The sequence below is a fragment of the Phalacrocorax aristotelis genome, chromosome 1 (assembly GCF_949628215.1).
Source record: "Phalacrocorax aristotelis chromosome 1, bGulAri2.1, whole genome shotgun sequence".
NCBI classification, from domain to species: Eukaryota; Metazoa; Chordata; class Aves; order Suliformes; family Phalacrocoracidae; genus Phalacrocorax; species Phalacrocorax aristotelis.
This window is the reverse complement of record NC_134276.1, coordinates 45,770,421-45,793,476: the sequence shown is the minus strand read 5'-3', so window position 1 is coordinate 45,793,476 and position 23,056 is coordinate 45,770,421. Positions and strand designations below refer to the sequence as shown.

General features: G+C 41.5%; 1 protein-coding gene across 19 annotated transcripts in view; it reads left to right on the top strand.

The window, feature by feature from the left end:
• The window catches only part of KLF12 (KLF transcription factor 12), a 251,879-nt gene that overhangs the window by 67,497 nt on the left and 161,326 nt on the right, over nucleotides 1–23,056 (top strand). For 17 of the 19 annotated variants that reach the window (XM_075088509.1, XM_075088473.1, XM_075088425.1 and 14 more), the window contains exon 2: nucleotides 4,386–4,449. The exons of 1 other annotated variant lie outside the window; for it this stretch is intronic. In XM_075088509.1, coding sequence (XP_074944610.1) covers nucleotides 4,429–4,449 — 21 coding nt within the window. In that variant the 5' untranslated portion in view covers nucleotides 4,386–4,428. Of the gene's footprint in view, nucleotides 1–4,385; nucleotides 4,472–23,056 lie in introns of those variants that run through there. One more of the 19 variants, XM_075088526.1, reaches the window with a different exon arrangement.

Sequence of the window (23,056 nt, the reverse complement as noted above, 5' to 3'; positions counted from 1 at the left end):
GCTTGTGATGGCTGCTGCTGGGACAGTGGCTTATGGTGGAATTTAAGCTTTTTAACTTTTTTAGACAACTGTGGCAAAGTGTTTTGGCTAGTTTTAGTTACAGTGGTACAGAACTCAGCTCACAAAGATCCTGGGGGTAGACCCAAGGCAAGAAAAGTAGGCACTCAAAGTGCAGTTTAGGTAGATTTCTGGGTATGCTGATTCAATGCAGCGCAGTGCTGTGCTGCATTTCAGCCTCTCCTGTCCCTTACTGATTTTAAATGTTGAGGACTGTTGCAAATCTGTAACTGGTAGTTAATGTATATTTTATCTGTGGCTTCTGCAGAATGTCTGCTTTATGGAGTTCATGAATTTCCCTGCAGGAATCAGAAGCACAGGAAAAAAGGGCAAGTATGTGGCTACTGTTAATATAAGGGTAGCCATCCTCAACACTGGGTTGAGGATAACCTGTGTTCCTTCATCTCTGAATGCTGCTGAAACTGTGCTTTCAGTGAACCTGCCTTACCTGATGTTCAGGGTGGCCTTTGAGTTTGGGAGAAGTCACACTCCATCTTTGGGGAATTTTGGCGTGACTCAGACTTTGAAAGTGATTGCAGAAGTGTAAGTGCAGATTTGAGGGCATTCAACAAGAAAAGTGCATACTTCTAAAGCTAAAGTAAAATTATATAAGGTTATTAAGAAACAGCTATGTCCAAATATGGGGTTTGCTTTGTAGAGGGAAAAGTTTATAAATCCTGATTCAGCAAATGACAACTTTGCAAATGAGTTGGTCTTTTCCAAATTTATGTTCCCATATCTGTCTGCATTAGAAAAGGGGGAAAATAGAGTATTTGTATTAATAGGAATTAATTTAAAAGTTAGCAGTACGTAACAGAGATGTGAAAGTGATAGCAGCATGAACTTGTTTTTTAATTAATTAATGTGGGTTTATATGTTCATAAATGTTCTATTTGTAGAGACAAGGGCACCTCTGCACACTTAGTGGCCTCTGTTTCTCTAGAAATATGCTCAGCATGATTGTCCTGAAACGCATCTAATGTTCCTTACTCTGGTCCATGATTGCTGCCCAGCTCCACCAGTGGGTGGGGATGCCAGCTAGGGAGGGACTACCAGGGCATTTATTCTGATCAAGACAGATTTTCAAAGTGAACTCTAGGTGTTGTAATTTCTGCTTGGTTTTCCCTTGCTGTAGGAGAAGAAATGTAATGTTTGGTGGCATTCATAAGCTTTATAAACTCCTGTGGTCTGAAAATACGGTTTTAGGATGATGGTTGTTCAGCCTGGAGAAGAGAAGACCAAGGGGGGACCTTCTCAATGCTTATAAATATCTAAAAGGTGGGTGTCAGGACAATGGGACTGGACTCTTTTCAGTGGTGCCCAATGACAGGGGCAATGGGCACAAGTTGGAACACAGGAAGTTCCACCTCAATATGAGAAAAAGCTTCGTCACTGAGGGTGCCAGAGCAGTGGCACGGGCTGCCCGGGGGGTTCTGGAGTCTCCTTCCCTGGAGACATTCAAAACCTGCCTGGACGCATTCCTGTGCCCCCTGCTCTAGGTGTCCCTGCTCAAGCAGGGGGGTTGGACAAGATGATCTCCAGAGGTCCCTTCCAACCCCCGCCATTCTGTGGTTCTGTTAGCCTTTGGCTGGATGTGGACATAATTCTGTGTTTGCTACTTTCTTTTGGTTGAAACTAGTGGCTTGTTAGGTGCTTTGCTCTAACTTAAAGGTTACTTGAAGAGCCCTTCTGACATAAAGGTTTTGAATCAGGAACATTGCATGCAGTTGTCTCATCAGGCAGATTTTCTGCTGGTATAAAACCCACTTGATACAAACTGAGGGTGCTTCTATTTGGACTTTCATGTCTGTTTTCACATTCTTGATAGTAGAAGCTGAGATTTCACAGCAAGCTGCTGGAAACCAAAGACCAGGGCAGGTTTCACAATGGTGACACACATGGCAGAATGGATTTGGGAGTCCTTTAAGGACAGACGGTCCTATTTTTCATATGCATTTCAAAGTAATTTAATCCGAAGTCAAAGATTGTCAGCTCTTCTGAAAATCGGGCAACAGATTTGTGAAGTTACTAGCTAAATGGCATTCTCAGATGGACAGTTTGCTCTTCATCCTCTCCCCAAAAGCAGCCTAAAATAGTTGCAGTGAAGAGGCCTGTGGCCTGTATGGGTGGCATGTGTGGCAAGCGTGCACTGGCCGCCAAAATCAATGCTCCTGGTCACCCTGGTGGTCAGTGCTAGGGGATCATCTCAGTCGTACCCCTAGACCGTGTGTATCACGGTGGAGCAGCGTTGTGGGATGGTGGCACTGCTGGAGATTGTTGCATGCCCTGCGTGTGCTTGGCGAAGAGGGTGACAAGCAAAAGCCTTTTCATGGAGGAGAGCACCCCAGTGATGCAGGGACATGGGTAATTCAGTGCTTGATAAATCGTGCAGACCCAAAGAGAATTAATAAGCGAACTCAATTATTTGCCATTGCTAATGAAGTGGCATCTTCATGAGGAGGGCTGTTGTACATGATTTAATAATGTGAAACCAGCTGCGGCTATGGCTAGTCGGCTAGTGGTATGGTAGCAGTTTTGAAACGCACACCCGTGTTTGCTCTGTCACCATAGCCACGGTAACCTAATAGGACTTCAGCGTTTGGGCGTAACTTGAAGTCAAGTTGCGTTGTAGGAGCATGTGTGTCTGTGTGCATGTAGGGAGGAGTAATGATGAGAAAACTTGGACAACTGGAAACAATTACAGGTCAAACTCTGTCTTCCTCTGGCAGAGACCCCATGAAGCTTTTGAAAACATTACATTTAATTTTAAAGAACTTGATGACGAAGTAACTTCCTGCTCAGGTTAGATCACCACATCATGTAAGTCCAGGATATGGAAAACCTGGTCCACTTGTCCCATTTTTCGACATTAGCACAGAGAAAGAGCAGCTAGAAACTCAAAGGTGGTTCTTCAAGTGTGCAATTTAAAACCCGCCCCCCCCCCCCCCCCCCCCCAAAATCTGCTTCATGAAATGGAAATTTTGAAGCAATCCAAATAATGCCAAAGGAGATTAAACAACAAAAAGGAAAGAGAGCCTACAAGATGCATTGGAGATGGGGCAACTAGTCTGCAACAGTTAGCAGTCTCTAAGCCTAGAGTATTTAGTTAGGCCAGTATTTGTGGTTGTTTTGTGACCTTTTATGATTCATATGAATATTTGGAACTTACTTTTTTTTCTATTAACCGTAATATTTTCTTAGAAATAAAATTAAGTGCATGGTGTTGAGGCAGTATAATAGTAGCACAGTATATGAATATTTACTAATTTTACATGCTTAAGGGAGCTTCTTGTCTTGTTTTCAGTGTACAAGTTTGCTTAGTGTTTGGAAACCTGTTAGTCATGTTGTTGTATATACAGTGGCAATCAAATACTGGGTTGTGGTTTAAAAGCAGGCAGGTGATGCTCCACTGCTATTTGAGGGATGACCTTATTTTGAATGATATAAAAATAACAGCAGATTGTTTATAACAGCTCTGACAGCAGATTTAGATTCTTGACTTCACACCATTTCCATTATTAACAGACATATGTAAGTACCATTTGCTTCCAGATATATGCACGTATTCTGGAAAGAGGTTTAACACATACTGTCTATCATTTAAATTTTGGACATGTAAAGCTTTTTTCTCCCCCAAGGCTTTTAAAAAGTTAGACTCCTGGATCAGTGTATTTTCTTAAACCGGAAGGAGCCTCCCAAAAGTATAATGTAGTATTTAAATTTCTATATACATTTTTCTTTTAAAGATTCGCATGGAAACATAAAATAGTTGTGTATCCAAAGGAAACCTTTCAAGAAATATGTATTCATATTTTTTAATGCCTTGCACAGTTATTTCCTATGGCTGGAGTACTGACTGTGTGCGCTAATAAATGCATTTTAGTTTTTAATGTGTTATTGTCCAGATCTCACATACTATTTCGAGGAAACACATTTTTAGATACCAGTAAAGAATATTCACACTTGGTAACTGCTGGAGAGTTTACCTGTACAAATGCATTGTACTGATATATAATGGGCCCTGAAGACTAATAAAAGCAGTTGGGATTTAGTGCCCTCATGTAGAAGCTCAGAAATTAAAGGCACTGAGAGCACTGACTAAAATCATTAGTTAAGAGGAAACATAAGGCTTTCTGCAACATACCTTTTGTCGTATTTATTCAGTTTAATTTAAGGTGTTTATAAACCTACTGCTCTACAGACCTCTCTTTCACTATGGAACAGATGTCCATGGTTAGGTTTTTATTTACATATACAATAATATTTGAGAAATTAATGAACCTCTAAGACAATACATCAATTAAATAATTTAAACTTTTCTTTTTCAGGATTGAAGTGGATCTAGGGACGAACGGATGACTGAATGTTCATATGAAGAGGAAAGCCATAAAAGTTGGTTGACATTTTTACAGCCGTATGCATTATACATATTACTGCTATTATCAAAAATTTATATTGTGTTACAAAATGTAATAGATGAAATAACCGGTCTGAGCTTCATATGCCGTATTATCTTTCAGACAGGGGAATACTACAGCTTAACACAGCTGTAGCTAAACGCAACAGTTCCTGACCAAACCTGAGTGTTCAAAGGAAAACCTAGTAGTACGTTAAGGAAATAGGTAATTCCTTTGAAGCCAGGTGTTTGAATGGGCCGATGCATAGCGGTGTTCATTATTCTTATGTGCAAGGCTGAAGGGAGAATGAGAGAGGCGTTGTCTTCCATTACAGCTACTGGCTATGAAGCTTACTATGTTGTGGAGTGGCACTCAGATGCCATGCTGACAAATGCTGTTTAAGAAGTCAAATAGGATACGATATCTTCAAAAGTATCTTTGTGCTTTGTTTTCTTATCCTAGAGAGATGGCTGTCTTACAGCATGGATTTTCTGTGCTAGTTAAAAAGGAAGAAGCTGCTAGCGGACCTCTGCGCTTTACTGACTTTATTGTTATGCTTTGTAAAGATGATAAAATTCAGTAGGCCTTGACATCTGTCAATCTGACTTATTGGTGACTGTGAACTATAGGCTTTGGCTGTGAAAGCTACGTTTACCAGTTCCTGCCGAGGCCCAGCTTGCTTAAGCAAAGCTGAATCTGCCTGTGGGTTTGCACTGGAGCAAACGAATTGTAATGACAGATGCAGGGTGCAGTACAGCGGGATGCTGTGCAGCAGCTTAGTTAAATAAGGCATTCTGGAAACTCTACTACTCAAGGAGGGATATGTTATGGTGGAAAACCTCTTTCCTAGAGAGCTTTCTTCAACCGAGTCCTAGTCAGGAGTGTGAACAATCTAAAAAACATCAAAACCCCCAGATTTTTTCCAAAAGCGCAGTGTCAGTTCAATACCAGAAATGTAAGTCTGTAGTTCTGTTAACTTGAGCAACGTAGGTCAGGAGGACAAAGATTCTTATCTATCTCAGTGATAGTTTTGTCTTTATCAATCTTTTAGTGGTTTAGAAGTTTTATAGTTTATCAACAACTGGCTTGGATGCAGAAGAGTTTACTTTAATTCCTTTTTGGGTATGCTTTTTTTAGTGCTTACAACAGGTAGTGGACATGCTGATCCTAGCTACCTCCAGATTCATATGCAGCATAAGACTTGAGGGAATCATCTGTGTCCTTGAATCCAGTCTGCCGAAATAACAGCCAGTGAAACAATCTTTAGTTCAGAAGCATCCACAGAACATCTGCTTTACGTACCACAGGTCCCAGAAAACACCTCCAGCCTCCAGGAGCCAAATTTAAGTCCTAACAGAGACAGGGAGCGGTGTTAGTAGCTCTGCAGTAATGTACACAATTTCTCTATGGGACAGGGACCCGTATGCCCAGATATGAACCAGCAGTTGTTGCCTACTAAAACCAGTGCATAAAGTCTTAAGAATTTCTCTTTGGTTTGATTCCTGACGTGTTGGTGGCTGCCGTCCATACTGATGTGTGATAGCTCGGGATGGGCTCGTGTTGGGGAGCAAACATTTCCTCTCTCAGACCTCCTGGCTATGAATAGCAGAGTGAAAAAAACAATACCACCCAAACCTTGCTTGCATCTTCCAGCACTGCAGTGACAAAATCATGTATGTACAAACTTGTTGGAGGCGCTTTACTATCAGAAAGTGTGAGGGTGCAAAGACCTACCTAACTAACTGTGAGCTGTCTCTGGATATCATTATGTTACGGAAGACTCCTCATACTATCCAGGGTGACCTCTTTCTTGTCCAGTCATAGTTCCACTTTTTCATGCCCTTCTGGTGACATCCCGCTGTAATTGTGGGGAAGCTGCACAAAATATGTGCAGATAAGGAAGGGGATACTGAGTTACTTCTTTACATGTTTTCTGTTTGGCAGTCTTTGCAAATGTAGGGCTCTGAATCCAGCTGTTAATCTTTTCTCTTAGGAAAGCACCACAATTAAATCATATCGCTGAATGAGAAAAAAATGTGGCTATGTGGAGAAATTTAAAGTTTGAGGGTAAAAATTCCTTTTCTGGGAAGACTGATTCCAGAAAGCTTAAGCAATAGAGGGAGAGAGGGCTCCTCTGTGATCACTGTTAAGATTAGTTGATAAAGTTCTGGCTCCCATAGGAATGAGACTGGATTTCACCCAGCGCCCTGCCTCAGCCTTTCACTTTACTGCTCCTTTGCTAACCAGGTTTTGAAAGCTTTTCATTGTCAACATGAGTATATGGGTATATCATTGGGGGTGTAAACAACTTGGGTTGCATTGTCTGTATGTTATAGTGGTATATTTTAGGTCTTTGTTGGTCTGTCTCAGGTTCAGTTCTCTGTTGGAGCTGACATTTAAAGCTTATGGTTTTAAGTCTACAGTGTTTGAATGGGGATGTATGGAGATGAGAGACTAGGGTAGGAGCTGGGAAGGAAATTGGTAACTGACAGGGAGGAACTATAGCTCAAAAAGTCCTGGTCAAAATAAAGATTGGGACTTTAAACTAAAAAGAAGTGGTAGGACTGAAAGGAAGTCAGAGAGTGAAATTAAAGGGGAGACGAGATTGCTCAGATTGAAAAGGCAGGTCTGCATTGTACTTAACGAGTGGTCTTGGGTACAGTCTCCTGCTGACACTGTGATTTCATGGACAGCCTGCAGAAATACTGCTGGGCAGTTCATTTGATGGGGCTTAATGATGTTCTAAGTTATTTAGTTCTCAAAAAATGGTAACACAGAGTTGTATTGAATTCGGCGATGTTAGGAGATGACCGCTTATTTTCTAAAGAGGTCTACGTGATAAGCCCAGGAAGTACTGCAGTCTCACAAGTGTAACCTGTGCATCATCTCTTAAAAAACAAAACAAAACCCCCAAAAACCGACAATGAAAAATGAGAGCCAAGTTTGGCTCAGCTATTTAGAGGGAAGGACTCAGGACAAAGGACATCTTTCTTGAGCTCTCCAGAGCTCATCCCATCTCAGGAGTCTTGCTACCTCTGATGTGCCCTTGCCTCATCTCCCCTGACTCCTATGTGGAGCAGGGCGTAAGGAGGGTGCATGTGCGTGGTGCCGCACAATGGTAGCCAGCTGGTGCAATGAGGGAAGGGCTGCCGTTCAGGGCGACCCTGGCAGGCTGGAGAAATGGGCTGGCAGGGACTTCATCAAGTTCAGCAGAGGGGAAAGTCCTGCGCCGGGCGAGGAACAACCCCATGCTCCAGTGCAGGCTGGTTGAGCCCCTGAGCCATCTGATCTAACTTTGGAGCTGCCCTGGTTTTGGATGGAGTTCGGACTCACTGAACTTTCAGTCTTTACTTTTGTCTTGATTTTAAAGTCTGATCATGATAAAAATAACTATTTTTTTTAACGTGTTTGAGGGTGTTTCAAGGAATCTTTGTGTTTTCATTTGCATAGTCAGAGTATTAGTAGCAGTGTGATGATGTGTTTGGTTTTTGTCCTCTGCTGTCCCCTCTGTATCCATTGCAAACAAATGCAGTTTTCCTAGAAAGGAAGCAGTTGCTTTTAAGTGGTCTTTCACATCCAACATCATTCAGTGGACTCTTGGAGTATAATTATGACTAGAAACATCAACAGGATGAAATATATTAATCTCAAGGGAGTTATTTCGCGCTGGCCATCAATCCATCCTTTCTGCTACGTGCTTTTCAGTTTAGATTACTCTCGGGCAAAGAGGCTGTAGTTCGATGTTTTGTCTTAATTCATTATGATTATAAATATCTTGGATAAAACAATGTAACAAACGACCACTTAAAAATGACTGATGGCCCCATTCAGCAAGGCAGGGAGACTCTGAAGTTCTTTCGGTTTCATCTGTTGTCCCTTAACAGTCAGTTGGTGGTTGATATTTAATGAATATTTCACAGTGTAAATAGATAGCAGGCAGTTGTTGTCTGGAACTCAATCATATTCACAGGGCAGATTTGCTTTTACTTACTCTCCCTTAAAAATGTAAAACTTAGGCTGAAACTGTAGAGTGGGAGGAAAACTTTTCCCCAAACCTTATATTCAGGAAGGGGAGGAACAGCAGAGATTTTTTTTCTTGCTCTGTTCCTTATGCTGACAGCCGCATGTTGTGCTGTCTCCTGCTCCCGTCCTTTCCCGTCGGGTGCTGGTGCTGCCGGAGGGCCGTGCAATGTGAGTGGTGTAGTGCCCAGGTTTGCTTGCCACTGGCTCAGCCCTGCTGAGAGTGGGGTGAGGTGGCCTTGGAACTGATTTTTCATGACAAATTGCTGGGGGTGTTTCCAACACTCATCTTTTCCAAGGAGAAAAAGGCATTTAAGACTTCTGCAATGAACCCCTTCAGCTTGACATGGTTGCATTGCATCCGAGCTCGTTCCTGTTCTCTTTGCCTTTGTAAAAGTAATGAATGATTTCTGGGAAGACCTCAGCATTCCTATTAGCCTTTTCTTACAAACTGCAGTACAAAATTCTTTCTACTACACTTATTTCTTCATTTCTGCTGGGCAGTTGCTTTCATAGCCTAAATGGTTTCTTGTTTATGGGTCCCAGACTTGGCTCCATTCCACTCATTTCCCAACTATTTTGGTGTGTTTACATGTTTAGTGTGTTCTCAGCAGCTGGCTTGGGGCGGGTATCCAAAGCACACGCACACATATATACACACACAAAATCAGCTCGTCAGACTTAGGGCCAAATCACATTTAGTACTTGGCTTGTGATCTGACCTTGTTTTAAATGAAGTTGGATTACAATTTTCAGGGTTTTGTCCTTTTATTTCATTCCTGACAGTGTGGATTGGGGGCAGGCATTTACAGAGGACTGTAACCATTGTTTTGAAGTTTCATATATCAAACCCACTATATTTTAGAAGTGTTATTTTAGTGAAGATAGCTGTGGTCTTTCTGCATGCTCAAACTTCAGAAAGGAAATGGAAGTAGGCACAGGGGTGGGGTTAGACATTCCCTGTCAAAGCGTGGTCTACTGCAAAAGCATCAAGCTTTGCTTTAAAATCAATAAATAAAGAGATCTTTTTATATATAATAAGGTTGTATTTTTCAAGTAGTCATCGCAGAGCTGCACTAGAGGCTTTGCTCAGAATCACAAGAAATGTCTCTGGCCCAGCAGCCGCTCAGCAGCGGTGTGCAGGGTTTGCATCCCAGTGGCTGCACAGATTTCTGCTCTGCTTGGAGCTGCTGTGGGATGTTTCAGGTGCATTGGTTTTGCAGTAGTGCTTGAATGAAAATCCTATTTATTAAACAGTTTTTTGAAACAGGAGAAATGGAGAATTGCATAAAAAGAGATGGCAGCAACCTTCATGTGAGGTGGTGTGTGGGGGAGTAAGGCAGCCCACATTGTAGTGCAGCTCACAGGAGAGTAGTCTAGAATTGACAAAATGTGACGAAAATGTGGAATATTTAAAACACTAGAGATCTTTTCACAGTTCATGTCATGAAAATTACTAAATGTCATTGTAAAGCAAAGGTAGATCTTGCTGGTGTTGCCTAGATCACTCCTCCGTGAGATGATAGGTGGTGATGATGAGTCTGGGGTTAGCAAATTGTGGATGTAGGTGAAAGCTGTGCTTAAGGGCCTGCTTCAGCACCTATTGGCATAGCTCAGTGCAGCAGAGTACCTGTTAAACTAGTTTGAAAAGTTAATAGATATGCCGTTACAATTTCAGTTAGTAAACATGTTGGCATCTATCATTTGTGTTACTTGCTGCTGTTGATTGTATGGCTTGGTGTGTGATTACATAACTTTTTTGGATTAATTTAAGTAATACAAAGCTTAAACTCTTCCTTTGATGAGTGTCCTCTTGTAACTGTCACTTTGGTTTTTAAAGTTTGGGGATTTGGGGGGGGTTTGGGGGTTTCTGTTGTTTGTTTTTAAATTCATTTTGAGAGTGAAAATCAAAAAACTTCACCTTGAAAAGTTTAGTCAGAGCTGAGAACAGAGACAGCAAAAACTAGCCTGTGAGCACAAGATGACAGATTGCTTTATAATGCAGGCACAGACACCCTTGGTTCCAATTTGTGGGTGTTTGAAATGCATGGTGTGTCAGTGTCCCCGTGCTGGGTGAGAAAGGAGAAGTTCTACAAGCAGAGTTCCCACTTCTCAGGAGGAGCAGAAATGGATGCCACTACCACTTGCAGTCTGCAAAATGCGTGTTGTAGGCTGTATGAAATAGTGATAGAAGCAGCCTGAAGATCTAGGTCGGAAATCTTGTTGTGAGCCATTTCCTCAGTTCTCGCTGCAGTTCTTGGCAGTACCTCAGGACTGCCAAGCCTAAATGTAGGACCTGCCATATCTCCCTTGCTGAGTGCACCCACTTCAAGGAGCAAACTGGCTGCGGTGCAAGTGGTGCCGAGCCCCTGCATGCCCACTGGCCAGGGTTAGTTATCTCTATACCATGCTTGCTGCAGGTGTGCTACTGCCTTTTGGAGTTTGTGTGTCCTCCTGTGGTGCTCCTGTTGCTTGTTGTTGTTGGAGATAATTGGAGGCCCATCAGCATTGAGCCTCCATGGCATGAAAGTATCTGTTGCAAGTTGTGGGTTCTGGCATGAGGCCATGTGCAGGGTTCTGAGGGGGACAGGCTTGGAGGGCTCGGTAGGACCAGTCAAACTGGTAAAGGTTTCTCCACTCTGTTACTAGAAAAGCCTGGAAGGATCAGCCCCCAAAACACAGACTGGTTTTGGTTTTGGTGGAAGCTGGCTGGAGCAGACCAGACCAGACCAGAGCTGGGAAATGAGCCAAGTGTATTACTGGTTTAGCTTCGATCAGGAAAAGTTTCCATGAACATCTCGGCCTGGCATGCTTTGGTTTGCCTCATATCATGGCCTTGGGCTGTGCAAGCGAGGTGGCTTTTGGAAGAAACCAAACCAGGAGGTGCACTCCAAAAGCCTTCCCTAACATGCTTTGATTTCTCGTGGGCTGCTGGATGCCATAGGCTGTGGATATCTTCAGCTAAACTGAAGAGATCCCTTCCTGTTGCAACATTGCTGCTTGCTGAGGGAGATGCAGACTCGCGGTTCTAGTAGGTGAACACTCAGGGACCTCCCAGCTGAGATTGCTCAATGTCCCTCTTTGTTTAATGGTGTTTCCAAACCAGTTCGTGTTTCAAACCAGTTTCTTTGGTTCCTCTTTCAGCCCTGGTACCCTTGGTGAGGACTAGTTGTCAATGATGGGACATAGTCTGCAGGGAGCTGGATCTCAAAGGCCTGGATCTGTTCCTTTCAACTTCAGCCATTTTGCTGAAGGCTCCCATCTTCCACTAGTCAGCAGACAGCAGTAGGCATCTCCAGAGGGCAGTTCTTCTCATGGGATTTCTGTCCCCCTCCAGAAGAATAGACATCTCTGTCTGTAAGCTCTGCTGGTGCAGACATGGTGAGTACCCTGGGCTCCACTTTGCTGGACTCGCTCTCCAGTCCTTGGGTTTTCAAAGCATCCCTGATCATCCCTGCTCTTGTAGCCTGACTTCTCTGCTGTGGCACATTCTCGTGGGAATGAAAGAGCAGTCACCGAGCTCATTTCACCTTTTATTCCTAGAGCACTTAAGAGAACAATTATACTAATTCTAATAATGACTAAATTTATACTACTCCAGAGAGGGAAGCACAAGGCATTTAATTTCAAAGCTGTTTGACAAGACCATTTTGATGTGTGTATTTTCAGAAGTATGACACAAGTTTCCAAAGTGCCTAATGGGGATAAAAATGTTTAAATTCATACTCTTAGGTTTTTGGTTTCCAAGAAGCTGAATACTGTTCAGTTCTGTTTGGCATGATCCATCAAATAAAACAAGTTTAAACCAGAGATTTACAGGATTTACTATTTCTGCTTGTTTCTTAATGACTTTTTTCTGGTCATTAGTTATCAGGATGTACATGTTTGCATGGGGGGAAAAAAAGATACTTCTGTTGTGGGAGGTATTAATTCTCAGCATCATGAAGCAACGCAGCTAACTGCATTTTAGAGGTAATCTTTACTTCTCAATGAGAAGGGAAAAACCCATGGTTCTTGGTCTGCACAGTGGTGCTGATTAAGATACATTGAACCAGAAATTGAAATACAATATATACTTTCTTGTTTTCCTTTTCCTACGTATCTGACAACAAATATTTAGTGCTGGAAATAAATGCATTTGGATTTTAGTATTTTTGACATGCCATGGAGAGAATAATGTCAAACAATGGCAATTTGTCATTTCTCATATGCAGGCGTAGAAGAACATGTTAGAATTCAGTAGCTAGCACATAAGGAGAAGGCACTTATTTTAATACTGATATCCACTGCTAACAGACCTGAATAATGATTCCACTGGATATGGTATTTCATATACCCAAGGACATGTGCCTAAAAGAGAAAATAAGCTCCTGGTATTAAGCTGAATCTTGACCTGCTCTGACGCTTCCCACACTGTGCTTCATGTGTACTCCTGGTGGTGATTCATTAAGTCTTTCTTGTGCGGAGATTCGGTGATGAGTCAGGAAAGGGCAAGTTTTCTGCTTTGAGGCTGTCACCTTCTTCTGAACTTCGCTATTTACTTAGGGTTTTTGTTGTTGTTTCAGTTCAGTTTGATAGCAGTCCGCTACAGTTGTGATTGCGGTGGTCAGCTGTGATGGACATGTGGGCATAGCTCAAGTGAAAACAAAAGCCTTGGCTTTCTGACATTATAGGTAAACATACACTGAGTTTCCACCTTACTTTCTAAGTAATATAGAAGTGTTTCACTATTTGTATTAGCAAAAAAACCAAAACCCTGAACAAAAAAAGATGTCCTAGCAATAGAGAGGTTCAAAACATTATTTTTCCTTGGCCTTATTTTCCTGTTTTTAGCGGAGATGGTACAACCCCCAAAACCAAAACATTTGGAGTTAAGTCTGAGTTCCATTTAAAACTTTATGAGCTTGGGCTTTGGTGGTCATGAGGAGAGATGACAGTAAGACTGTCTCTTGCAAATTAAGAAGTAAGGAGTTTCCCTTGGTCTTAGGAAAATGGAAAATAACTTAGATGCGTAGGTCGTCTTTAAGTGCAATGGAACTGAGATGATGTTTGCTGAACTACTCTTTGGAGATTTACATAATGGATGAGATACAGGAGCTCCAGGCGGCATGACAGTGGAGTTTATTTTATCGCAGAATGTAAAACAAGTGAATTGCCTTAATCTCTGCAGAAAGCAAGGATAATCTTTTTTTATATACAGAAAGAGAGCCAGAGAGTTCATAACATCCTGGCTATTCAAGTACAAGGAGTCATACCTTTCTTTTGAATAATCTGATTCCCTTTAACTATCATAGTGTCTTACTCAGGACTTTTAAAACTCTTCAGGAATGGCAAGCAACGTGCATCTCTCTGTGAAAATATGGCTTTTACGCAGTAAAAATACACTATCTGCTGATAATTCATGGCTTGATAAAAGAGGCTCATAAGAGGCTGGGTAATTATCCTGCTACATATTTAAATATATGGAAAGCATTTATGAACCAAGCTCACCTGCTATTTATTTCTATAGTGGTAATAATAGTAATTTCAAAAGTTTTAGAACCTTCATAATTTCAAAGTGGGTGTATGTTGGAAAGAAGTGTTAATGTTAACATTAAGAGTTTTCAGGCTTTAATTTACTCAAGCCAGTTCACTCTATTTGGTTGGTGTGGGTGGTTTTTTTTCTACCTCAGCTGATGATATCTTTTCAGCATGGACAGAGAAACACTGGAAAAGTAGAATAGTTAAATGTAGTTGGTAATAACACCCAACTCCTATTGTGTGCTTCTCAACTGTCTTCTCGACCATCTATTTGGCTTCAAGCAAGAGTTTGGCTATTACTTTACTCTGAATATAAATGTGCCATTACTCTTTGATCTGTAGCAACAGTTTGTTATGATCAAGGCTACTTAAACACTTTTGCCTGAAGGAAAAGATTTACTGTTGGGCATAGCAGCTTTCCAAAAGAGTGAATTATGTCCTTCGTTTCTGGTTTCTGTGAGCTATATGCAGCTTAAGAATCCTCTTGTAGTAACCTGATGTCAATTGCTACTTCTTCTGGGAAAGTCTGGGCAAGTAATTTATCGTATGTTTCTGTGTTGCACAGAAACATGGGCATTTATTTGCCTAATATGAAATCAGGTTATTGGAAAGAGGGGAACGTTTCATGACTGTAGCATTCCATGAGCAGAGTTAGTTTCTGCTTTTGTGCATGAAAAAACTTAAAATACTTCCAGTGATTGCAGTGGTGATGGACAATATCTAGTCGGTCTACTAAATATGCAGTGCTCCACTCTTAATTCCAGGATGCAGGCTGGGATTAGTTCTGCCAAATTTGCTCTGGGTATTGGATAGCGATTATGATTTATCAGCTGATGTAAAAAGTTAGATTTTTCTTTTTTTCCAGTTTCTTTTTCTGGCTGGATTTCTAGTAGACCAGTTATTTTTGTCTAGTCATAAGTCTGTGTCAGTAACAGTTACTGCAGTCTGCAAGGGAGGGCACCAAAGTAATAACCCGTTTGCTTCTATTTGCTGGGGTCTGTCCACATTGTGGCCTGGTGGGATCAGAGACCGAGGAATGTTTTATAAGGACAGAGTTGTTTTCATCACTGTTTTGAAACATTGAAATTATTCCACTGCGGTGGCTCTGAATTCTCCCACATGAGGATCTTTAGAGTAAGTAAATAAAAGATCACACCAGGCAAATGTGATTTAAAGTGTCTGTAACTGTTCCCCAAAGGGTGCTAAAATCCTAAATAAGATATGAGGAAAGCAGGTGAGGGGAAAAGTTCATGTCAACCCCCAGACTTTTCAATGCACTAGGTAGCTGCGTAGCACTGGAATAAGGACACAGAAGAGGATGCTGAAGAGTCATGGTGTCTGAAGGAGCCCCCTGGTTAGGACAGCCTCCTCACGCCCCACTCCTCCACAGCTTACCCCACTTTGGGATGCGTGTATTTTCATCTGAGAGAGAAGTCTGTCATTTCTAATCCAAGCGTAAGTGACCTAAAAGTATTTGCCTGCATGCATATCTAGTAAGTCAGAAAAAAAAAAAGCAGTGTTTTTCCACGTGTGGCTGAGATAACGTTGCATTTGCAAAGGAACCTAAGTGCCAGCTAGCATGGCTGTGGTTGTTTTGCTAAACTGTGGTTCATTTATTTAAAATTCCTGAAGCTTTCAGTTGAAAAAATTTCCAACAAGTTACAAACATTTTAAAGGGAGAAAATAATAAGCATATACTGCTTGTTGAGTTGTGGTGGCATGGAATTATCTGCCTCCTTCACTTCTTTCTGAGATGGCAGCTCAAGAATGCTTGTTACACTTAAACTGATGAACCTGTATTCCTTGCTAGTGAGGAGTGAAGCTGGCCATTTCCATCATGCATCAGCTTGGACTGCTTTTTGAACCCTGAGGGAGGTTCCAGTAGCCAGCCAAGATTTCATCCTGCATGGTCACTTGTTACTAACCTCTCTGTAGGCCATTCAACGTGATGAACATGCGAAGTAGTTAACTAGTATCTGTCTTGCAAAATGTCAACAAAAATGATCCAATCCAGGCATAAACCTTTACTTCTGACCCTAGAGCAGTTGTATGGCAGGTGATGATGGTAAAAATGTGAAGGATTATTTAGTAAGCTATTTTAAAAGGCTTTCTTTGCCTGAGTAGGGTTCTACAGGGCTTGATAATTACATGTAGTCATAACAGTATTAACAGTGATCTCTTGAATTCGTCTAGTAGTTCATCACAGTTGATCAGCAGTGACTTATTTTTTTAAATTCTCAGTTTTAGTGTATTCAGGTTAATACTTAATTTTGTGGTTTAGAACAATAAACATAATCCATTGATCTTGAGAGTATTCTTTCAGGTTGAAAACAAATTCAGACCTCTGCTGTTTTTCAGGTAAATGGCTGCTCAGAAGGTTGTCATTACTTCACAACAAAAAACCACAAAAGCCAAATTAAAAAAAAACAACAACAACAAAACAAACAAACCCCCCCAAAACCTCAAAATAAAATAAACCCCACCCCAAACAACAAAACCAAATCAGAAAACCCAACCTGAATGTTTTGGAGGCTGTTTTAAACTTAAGAATAAATAATGATAGACTTTCACATTTTTCACTTAAGACTGGATATTTTATTATTTCTGGCACCAAAGAGGTGATAGAATTACCGTGCTTTTTTCCTATAACTCTTGAAATGCAAAATTGATCAATGTCTCCAGAAAATGTATACTTCCACATATATAAGACTTTTACATGCACACAAAAGTTGGATGGAGGCTCTGTGTTGACTGCACTGAGCAGGGGATGGATATCTAAAGAAACAGCACCAAAATTTACATAGTTTTGGTGCTTTTCTTCACAAAACACGAGCTGGGTGCCTGACATAGATTTTTTTTTTTTAAGCTGAAGTCCTGTGAGGAGTGATTTTTAAGGAAAGGTGTATTTTCCTGAAAGAATTCTAAGGATTCTTTTTTTCTCTTTACATGTGAACTGGTGACTTGGCATGAGCTTTCAATGTGAAAGGCGTTCTTGTGCATCATCTACACTGATTGAGAGAATTACTCCCCAGATTTGTGTCCAGCATCATTCAATGTCTGATAAACACTGCTCTTGAAACCACTGCAGCTGTGATTTTAGTCATTAGAATATTTTAGTAATGTTTATTGAATTTCAGCATCCAGAATAATGATGGAGGCAGTTTGTCACATTATTAATGTTAGTGGTCTAGATCTCTTCAGAAAGATGCAGTGCATATAACAATCTATGCCTGTGCAGAAATCGTTGCTTAAAAATATGAGCAGCGTAACCCATCCAGTTCTTGTGGTGCAAAGTAAATCTAATAAAAGCATTTTATTCTATGTGACACATATCTAGTGTGGACAGGAAATCGTTTTCATCATTTTACACAGCGTAACCAAGCCACGTGTTGGGAATAAATATGTGATTTATACAGGCACAGTTTCTTATGTCCTAATGAGAAACGTTAAATATATTAGTATGACTCAGGGCTTGACACATGCTATAAAGGCTATGTATGATGCCAAACAACCAATTATCTCAGTGCATTATTTCTTGAAAGCTTTGACAATGGTAAGGTCACTATACATTTTTAATGGGAGCGTGATGCTAGGTTATAAAAAGATAATACAAATAACAATACTATGTTAGATCTTCCTGCTGCGCAATGTATAACCAGGTGCACTGACTTAAAGAACACTAATGAGGATTTAAAGACCCAGCAGGGGCACATTTAGCAGTCGCACACAATTCTGTCAAATGCTTTTTTGCATAGGGCACTTCTGATGCAAGGTAGAGTTCAACAGCAGGTAGGAATGTATAGTTTTATTGTATAGCTTGGTGTAAGACTTCTGTAGGTTTTAGTGAGAATAACAATAACTTGCAATGTTCTGGTGCTTTGCCAGGCACTGTCGTTTGGTTGTGATTTTTACCATTCATGAAACCAGCCAGGAATGGTGGTACGCATGGACAGAGTGCATTGCTGCATTTTCAGCAATCGAGTAATGACTGAAGGAAACAAAGGAAGAGGGCTCTGAAGCTATCATTTAAAGTCCATCCTAAGCTGTAGATGCTATGTGCTGATAATCATTTACCCTGGAATAAATCACAGGGAGTGAAATGCTGCTTAAGAATATACAGTGGCCCACCTAGCTTAAGGTCCCTTTTGGCAGTGGTCCGTACCAGGTACTTGGCAGAAGAATGTAAACTCATTCTTGAGTGCGAGTCTTAAGACTGGAATCCTGGGGTTTAGAGCTGGTTTAATTTTCATGTTTTTGGCATGTATTATACTTAAAGAAAAGACATGAGAATATAAACGTGGCCATTTTCTGTCAGAGCAAAGGACTGTCTACCTTGTGTGCATCCTCTAACAACAGTCACTAATGGATGCTTAGGGAAATGATGCACAGGGGTTGTGTGTGAGCGATGCTATTGCCCTGGTACATCTTCCAAGTTTGCAAAAAATCTAGGGTACAAAAATACTTCCATAGCCAGAGGTTGTATATGTATTTTTTGTGCTTGATAGCTCCTAATAAACAAATCTCTAGAGAAGTCCAATTGTTTCTGAACCAATTTCCAGCTCAGCAAACAAGTGGACTTGTCAGGAGACCATCTTCTCTTAAGTGGAGAAGTCATGGCTTCTACTGCAAAACCCATGGGTTCCAGTGCAAAAAGGCAGCATAAAGCAGGAGGTGGAAGCAGAGACAAGCTACAAAGGATGAACACAGAAATACTGTGTGGGCACGCAGGGACAATGTCAGGAAAGCCAAAGCTCAGCTGAGGTTCACAGTTGCAGGAAACATCAACGACAAGAGCTTCTGTCACTACATCAGCAGTAAAAGGCTGGACAAGTAAAATGTGGGTTGGTGGCAGAATGAGGTGGGTGAGTTATTGACAGTGAACACCAGTAAGGCCAAGGTATGCCATTGCCTTCTGTGCCTCAGCCTTCACTTGCGTGGCCTTCTCACGGACCTCTGTGCTCACAGACAAGGTTCAAGAAGCATAACCACCAGTCATGCATGAGGACCAAGTCCCAGGGATTACCTGAGAGGACTCAACCCAAACAAGCTTGTGGGACCCACCTTCCTGCATCAATGGGTGCTGAGATTGCTGGCTGATGTCCTTGTGGCAGCCATCTGTACCATTCTTGAAAGGTGCTTGAGACCATGGGAAGTCCCTGATGACTAGAAGAAAGCAACCAGTACACCACTCTTCAGATAAATCCGAAAGGGTGACCCGGGGCACTACAGACCAGTCAGCCTCCCTTTGGTCCATGGAAAAAAATCAGTGTGAGTCCTCTGGGAACAGACTTTTGGACATCATGAAGGAGGAAAAGGTGACTGGGACCAGTCAGCATGGATCACCTAGGATAAAGCATGCCGTGCTCACCTGATTGCCATCTACAGTGTAAAGTGACTGGAAGAGCAGCCAAGGGGAGAACACTGTTCACCTCAGCTTCTGCAAGGCTTTCAACAGCATCTCCAAAGATGTTTTTGTATCTGAGTTATAGTGATTACAGCTGCGATGGATGCACAGTCAGATGGGCAAAGATTGGCAGGATGTGTGGGTGCAGGGGTCTTGGTCAGTTATAGCCACGTGTGGCGAGAGAATGAGAGGCAACACATTGAAAACAAGAGAGGTGCAGGCTGGCTGTGAGGAAAACCTTTTTTTGCCACCATGGGGGCTGCCTCCCAATTGAGTAGGTTGCCCACAGAGGTGGTGCTATCTCCATCCTTTGAGGTTGTTAAGGCCTGACTGGACATAACCCTGAGCAACCTCGTCTGACCTCTGAGCTGCACCTGCTTTGAGCGGGAGGTTGGACTGGAGACCTCCCGAGGTGCCTTCCCACCTGAACTACCCTGGGAGCCTAATGAAAAAAAACATTGGCTATAGTATTCATTGTTCCCTGAATGTTTCCAGGGTTATGTGACATTTCATGCTGTAAAATATGTTATAAATTAATTACTCATTTATCTTGTGTTTCGTCTGGACACACACTCATGTATTTTGTTTATAACCTTAAATTTATTATATATGCCCAGTTTGATCAGCTGTATATAGCAAATTTGATATCTCTGAATTTTAAAGATAAAAGTTCAAAGCATCTGTTAATGTACTACTATGTGTGCAACTCCTACATCTTTTTCTGATGTTTTTCTGCCATTTTTCTGGCTATACCCATAGTTACTTAAAATACTCTATAATCTTGAAGTTATGCAGTTATTTTAATTATTGGCAGTAATTTTGTTCATGTGCAGTACACTTTTTAAACGTGTTTGAGGGATCGTAGCTTCTCTGAGAATCTGTGGGAAATGCATGTTGGCGACGTTTGAAACTTGTTAATTAGAAATTCTTAACACTTAATTAGAATTTCCCTTAAAGTGGACACTAGTTCCACAATAATTTATTGCTTCTGGAATCGAATTTGACAGTTTTGTACACAAACATTTTGGTCGTCCTCTCCTGGTTAAGAAAGTACCTCGTGAGCGATCGGGTATTGGCTTCTATCTAGAAATTGATGGGAGCAGTCTTAGAGCGATATGTTATTTTAGACAATTTTTTCACATGTTTGGTGGATACTTGGAAGTTCTCATTCATGAATTGAGGTGCTTTTATAAATCATTCACTAAGTGAACAAGAGTCAGTGTTTTCCCTTTTTTTGAAATGTACTAAGTGCTACTCGCCAGCTTTAATATTAATGTTTTCCCAGGAGTTTGCAGTGAAGCCTGTGGGGAGTGGGGAACCTCAGACTGATGTTAAATAGGACAGAGATCAGGTTGCGACAGGATGTTAAACATTTGCAGTTTGGGAGTTTCATCAGAACACACCCCCTGTCTCTTGAAATGGCAGAATAAGCAGTTTGTTTGCTCCACAGCAAGAAGCGTATAAATTACTGTTCCTCCACACGCACGTAAGGTGCTGTGTAAAGGGTGCAGGGAAGGGTGATGGAGTAATCCTTAGCTTCTGGCAAATAGTCCGACTTCTTCATCTGAGTTTGCAATCATTCAGCTTTATTTAATTATACCTTTGTTGTTTTGGCCCGTGCACGAATCAAAGGATCTTTACGTGAAATTTTGCAAACACTGGCGCTCTGGCTGTGTGGTGGAGCTGCTGGGGCAAAGGTTGTGGTTACAGCTCTTCCTAGCAGCTGGAATAGGGCCATTGAAAGAACATTTTGGGTTTCATCGTTTATTGCCTATCATATCTATGACTTTGTACATGAACCGTGGCAGATGGTTTCTGAGGTCCTGTGAGAACCAGCCATGCTTCTTGCAGGTGCGGCCTACGATATCTGGTATTGGAGGGTGCAGCTGCACACAAGCATGTTCTCCTCTTCTGCCTCTCAAGGCTGCCATGAATTTGCTCTGCCCTGTACCTGGTGGTGGAAATAAGCAACTTACTTCTGGGAACAAGCAGTTCTCTTATAAGTGCCATATTCTGCTCTGTTTTTAATAATGTTAAAAAAATGTTTTTAAAAATTGTTTGTGAACAAAGTAAATCTGAAATAAGAGTAAGGTGTAGCTGAGTTTCCTAAATTTTGGCAGTTAAATTTTTAACCCAGAAGGGGAAAGCTAGCTTATCCTAGCTTCCTTTTAGTTCTGCCTATATGTTGGAGCTCTCGCATAAGTGAGAAACACTTCTACTGGCTAAGAGCAATATCAGCTGCTTAACATTTCTGTGGCCCAGCTGCTAGAAGGCAGCTAGGCGTATTTAATGACAGCTTTACCTTATATTGCTCTTGTTCAGAGGATATAGTTTGTAATGTCCGTGATTTGTAAGAAGTCAGCTTTTGGGGCTGACAATCAGTTTATCACTGTATTTTATCCTAGGTGAGGGAACACAGCGCCTGGAGGAGTAACAGTTTTCTCCCTGAGCTGAAGGGCTGGGGACGATCCACTGGCCTGTCGTGCTCCAGCGGGGCACGCAGTATAGTTGGAAGTACGTTTCCTTTCTTTGAAACTTGGGATGGAAATAGCCATTTATGGAGGAAGCGATGATGTCCTGGCCCATGAAACCTCCTATGCGGTTGTTTCACCACTCCCTCTTGGGCTCTGTGATGGCAGAGCTAAAGGTGCTGTCGCTTTGAGGTGATGGTCCCTTTGGGCTTCAGGGAGTGGTGGAGCCAAGCAAACCCCATAGACAGCATCTTGTCTTCTTGGCAAAAAGCAGCTATGTTTGGCTTGCCATGTGACATTTAGGGCAAAAATTTTGTACTAAACCATGGCTACTGCTACATGCTAAACGCTCCCTTTATTCTCCAGCATGTAGGGCCCATGTTGTATCTGTTTTCATGGAAGCAGACTTTGCATGTTGGCAGGTGGGGGGGGAAGTGTGCCAACCAGCTCCCCATGCTTTCAGCAGCTCATTTTCCTACCAGAGCAGGTAAGGGCAGAATTCAGAGTAAAATTTTAGTCACTTTGTATTTGCTGGTAAGTTTCTGGCCAATGCTATTTAACGTTCATTTGCTCAAAAAATACAAAATAGTCATAATTTAGACAAATAACAGTTACAGGAAAATTTTGTCAGACGGCAGAATTATTCCCCTGACACTTTACTGATGTTGCACACTCCTGCTGGCACCAGAAGTTAATTAAAAACATGTTGTAACCTGAGACTTACTTTTTGATTATCTAAGCTTTGGTTTTAGTTTTTGGTAAAGGCAAGAGACAGGGGACCTCTTGAATAAAAACCTAACCTGAAACTGTTCTCACCAGCTGTTTCTGTAATTTTTTTTTTTCTCAAGTTTAATAATTGAGGTGACAACCCACCTAATGGTAAAAGTAGCCTTTAAGTGGTATATGTTTTAGTAAATTTGATCGATATAGTATTTGTAGGACTATGAAAATTCTTTTATTTCTGGTGGTGGTGGTGGTGTTTGTTTTTAATTTTAGGCCTCATATTCTTCAAACTCTTTTCCAAACTCGAGGACAGTTGACATAAAATAGCAGAAAACTACTTTGGAAATTGAGTAGTAGTTTTTTAAAACCACTTGACTTGTAACTGTGGTCAAGGAAAAGTGGCGATCTAGGTCAATTACTAGGGTTTTTTTTAGGATTTTGGCGGGGGGAAGTCATAAATTTCT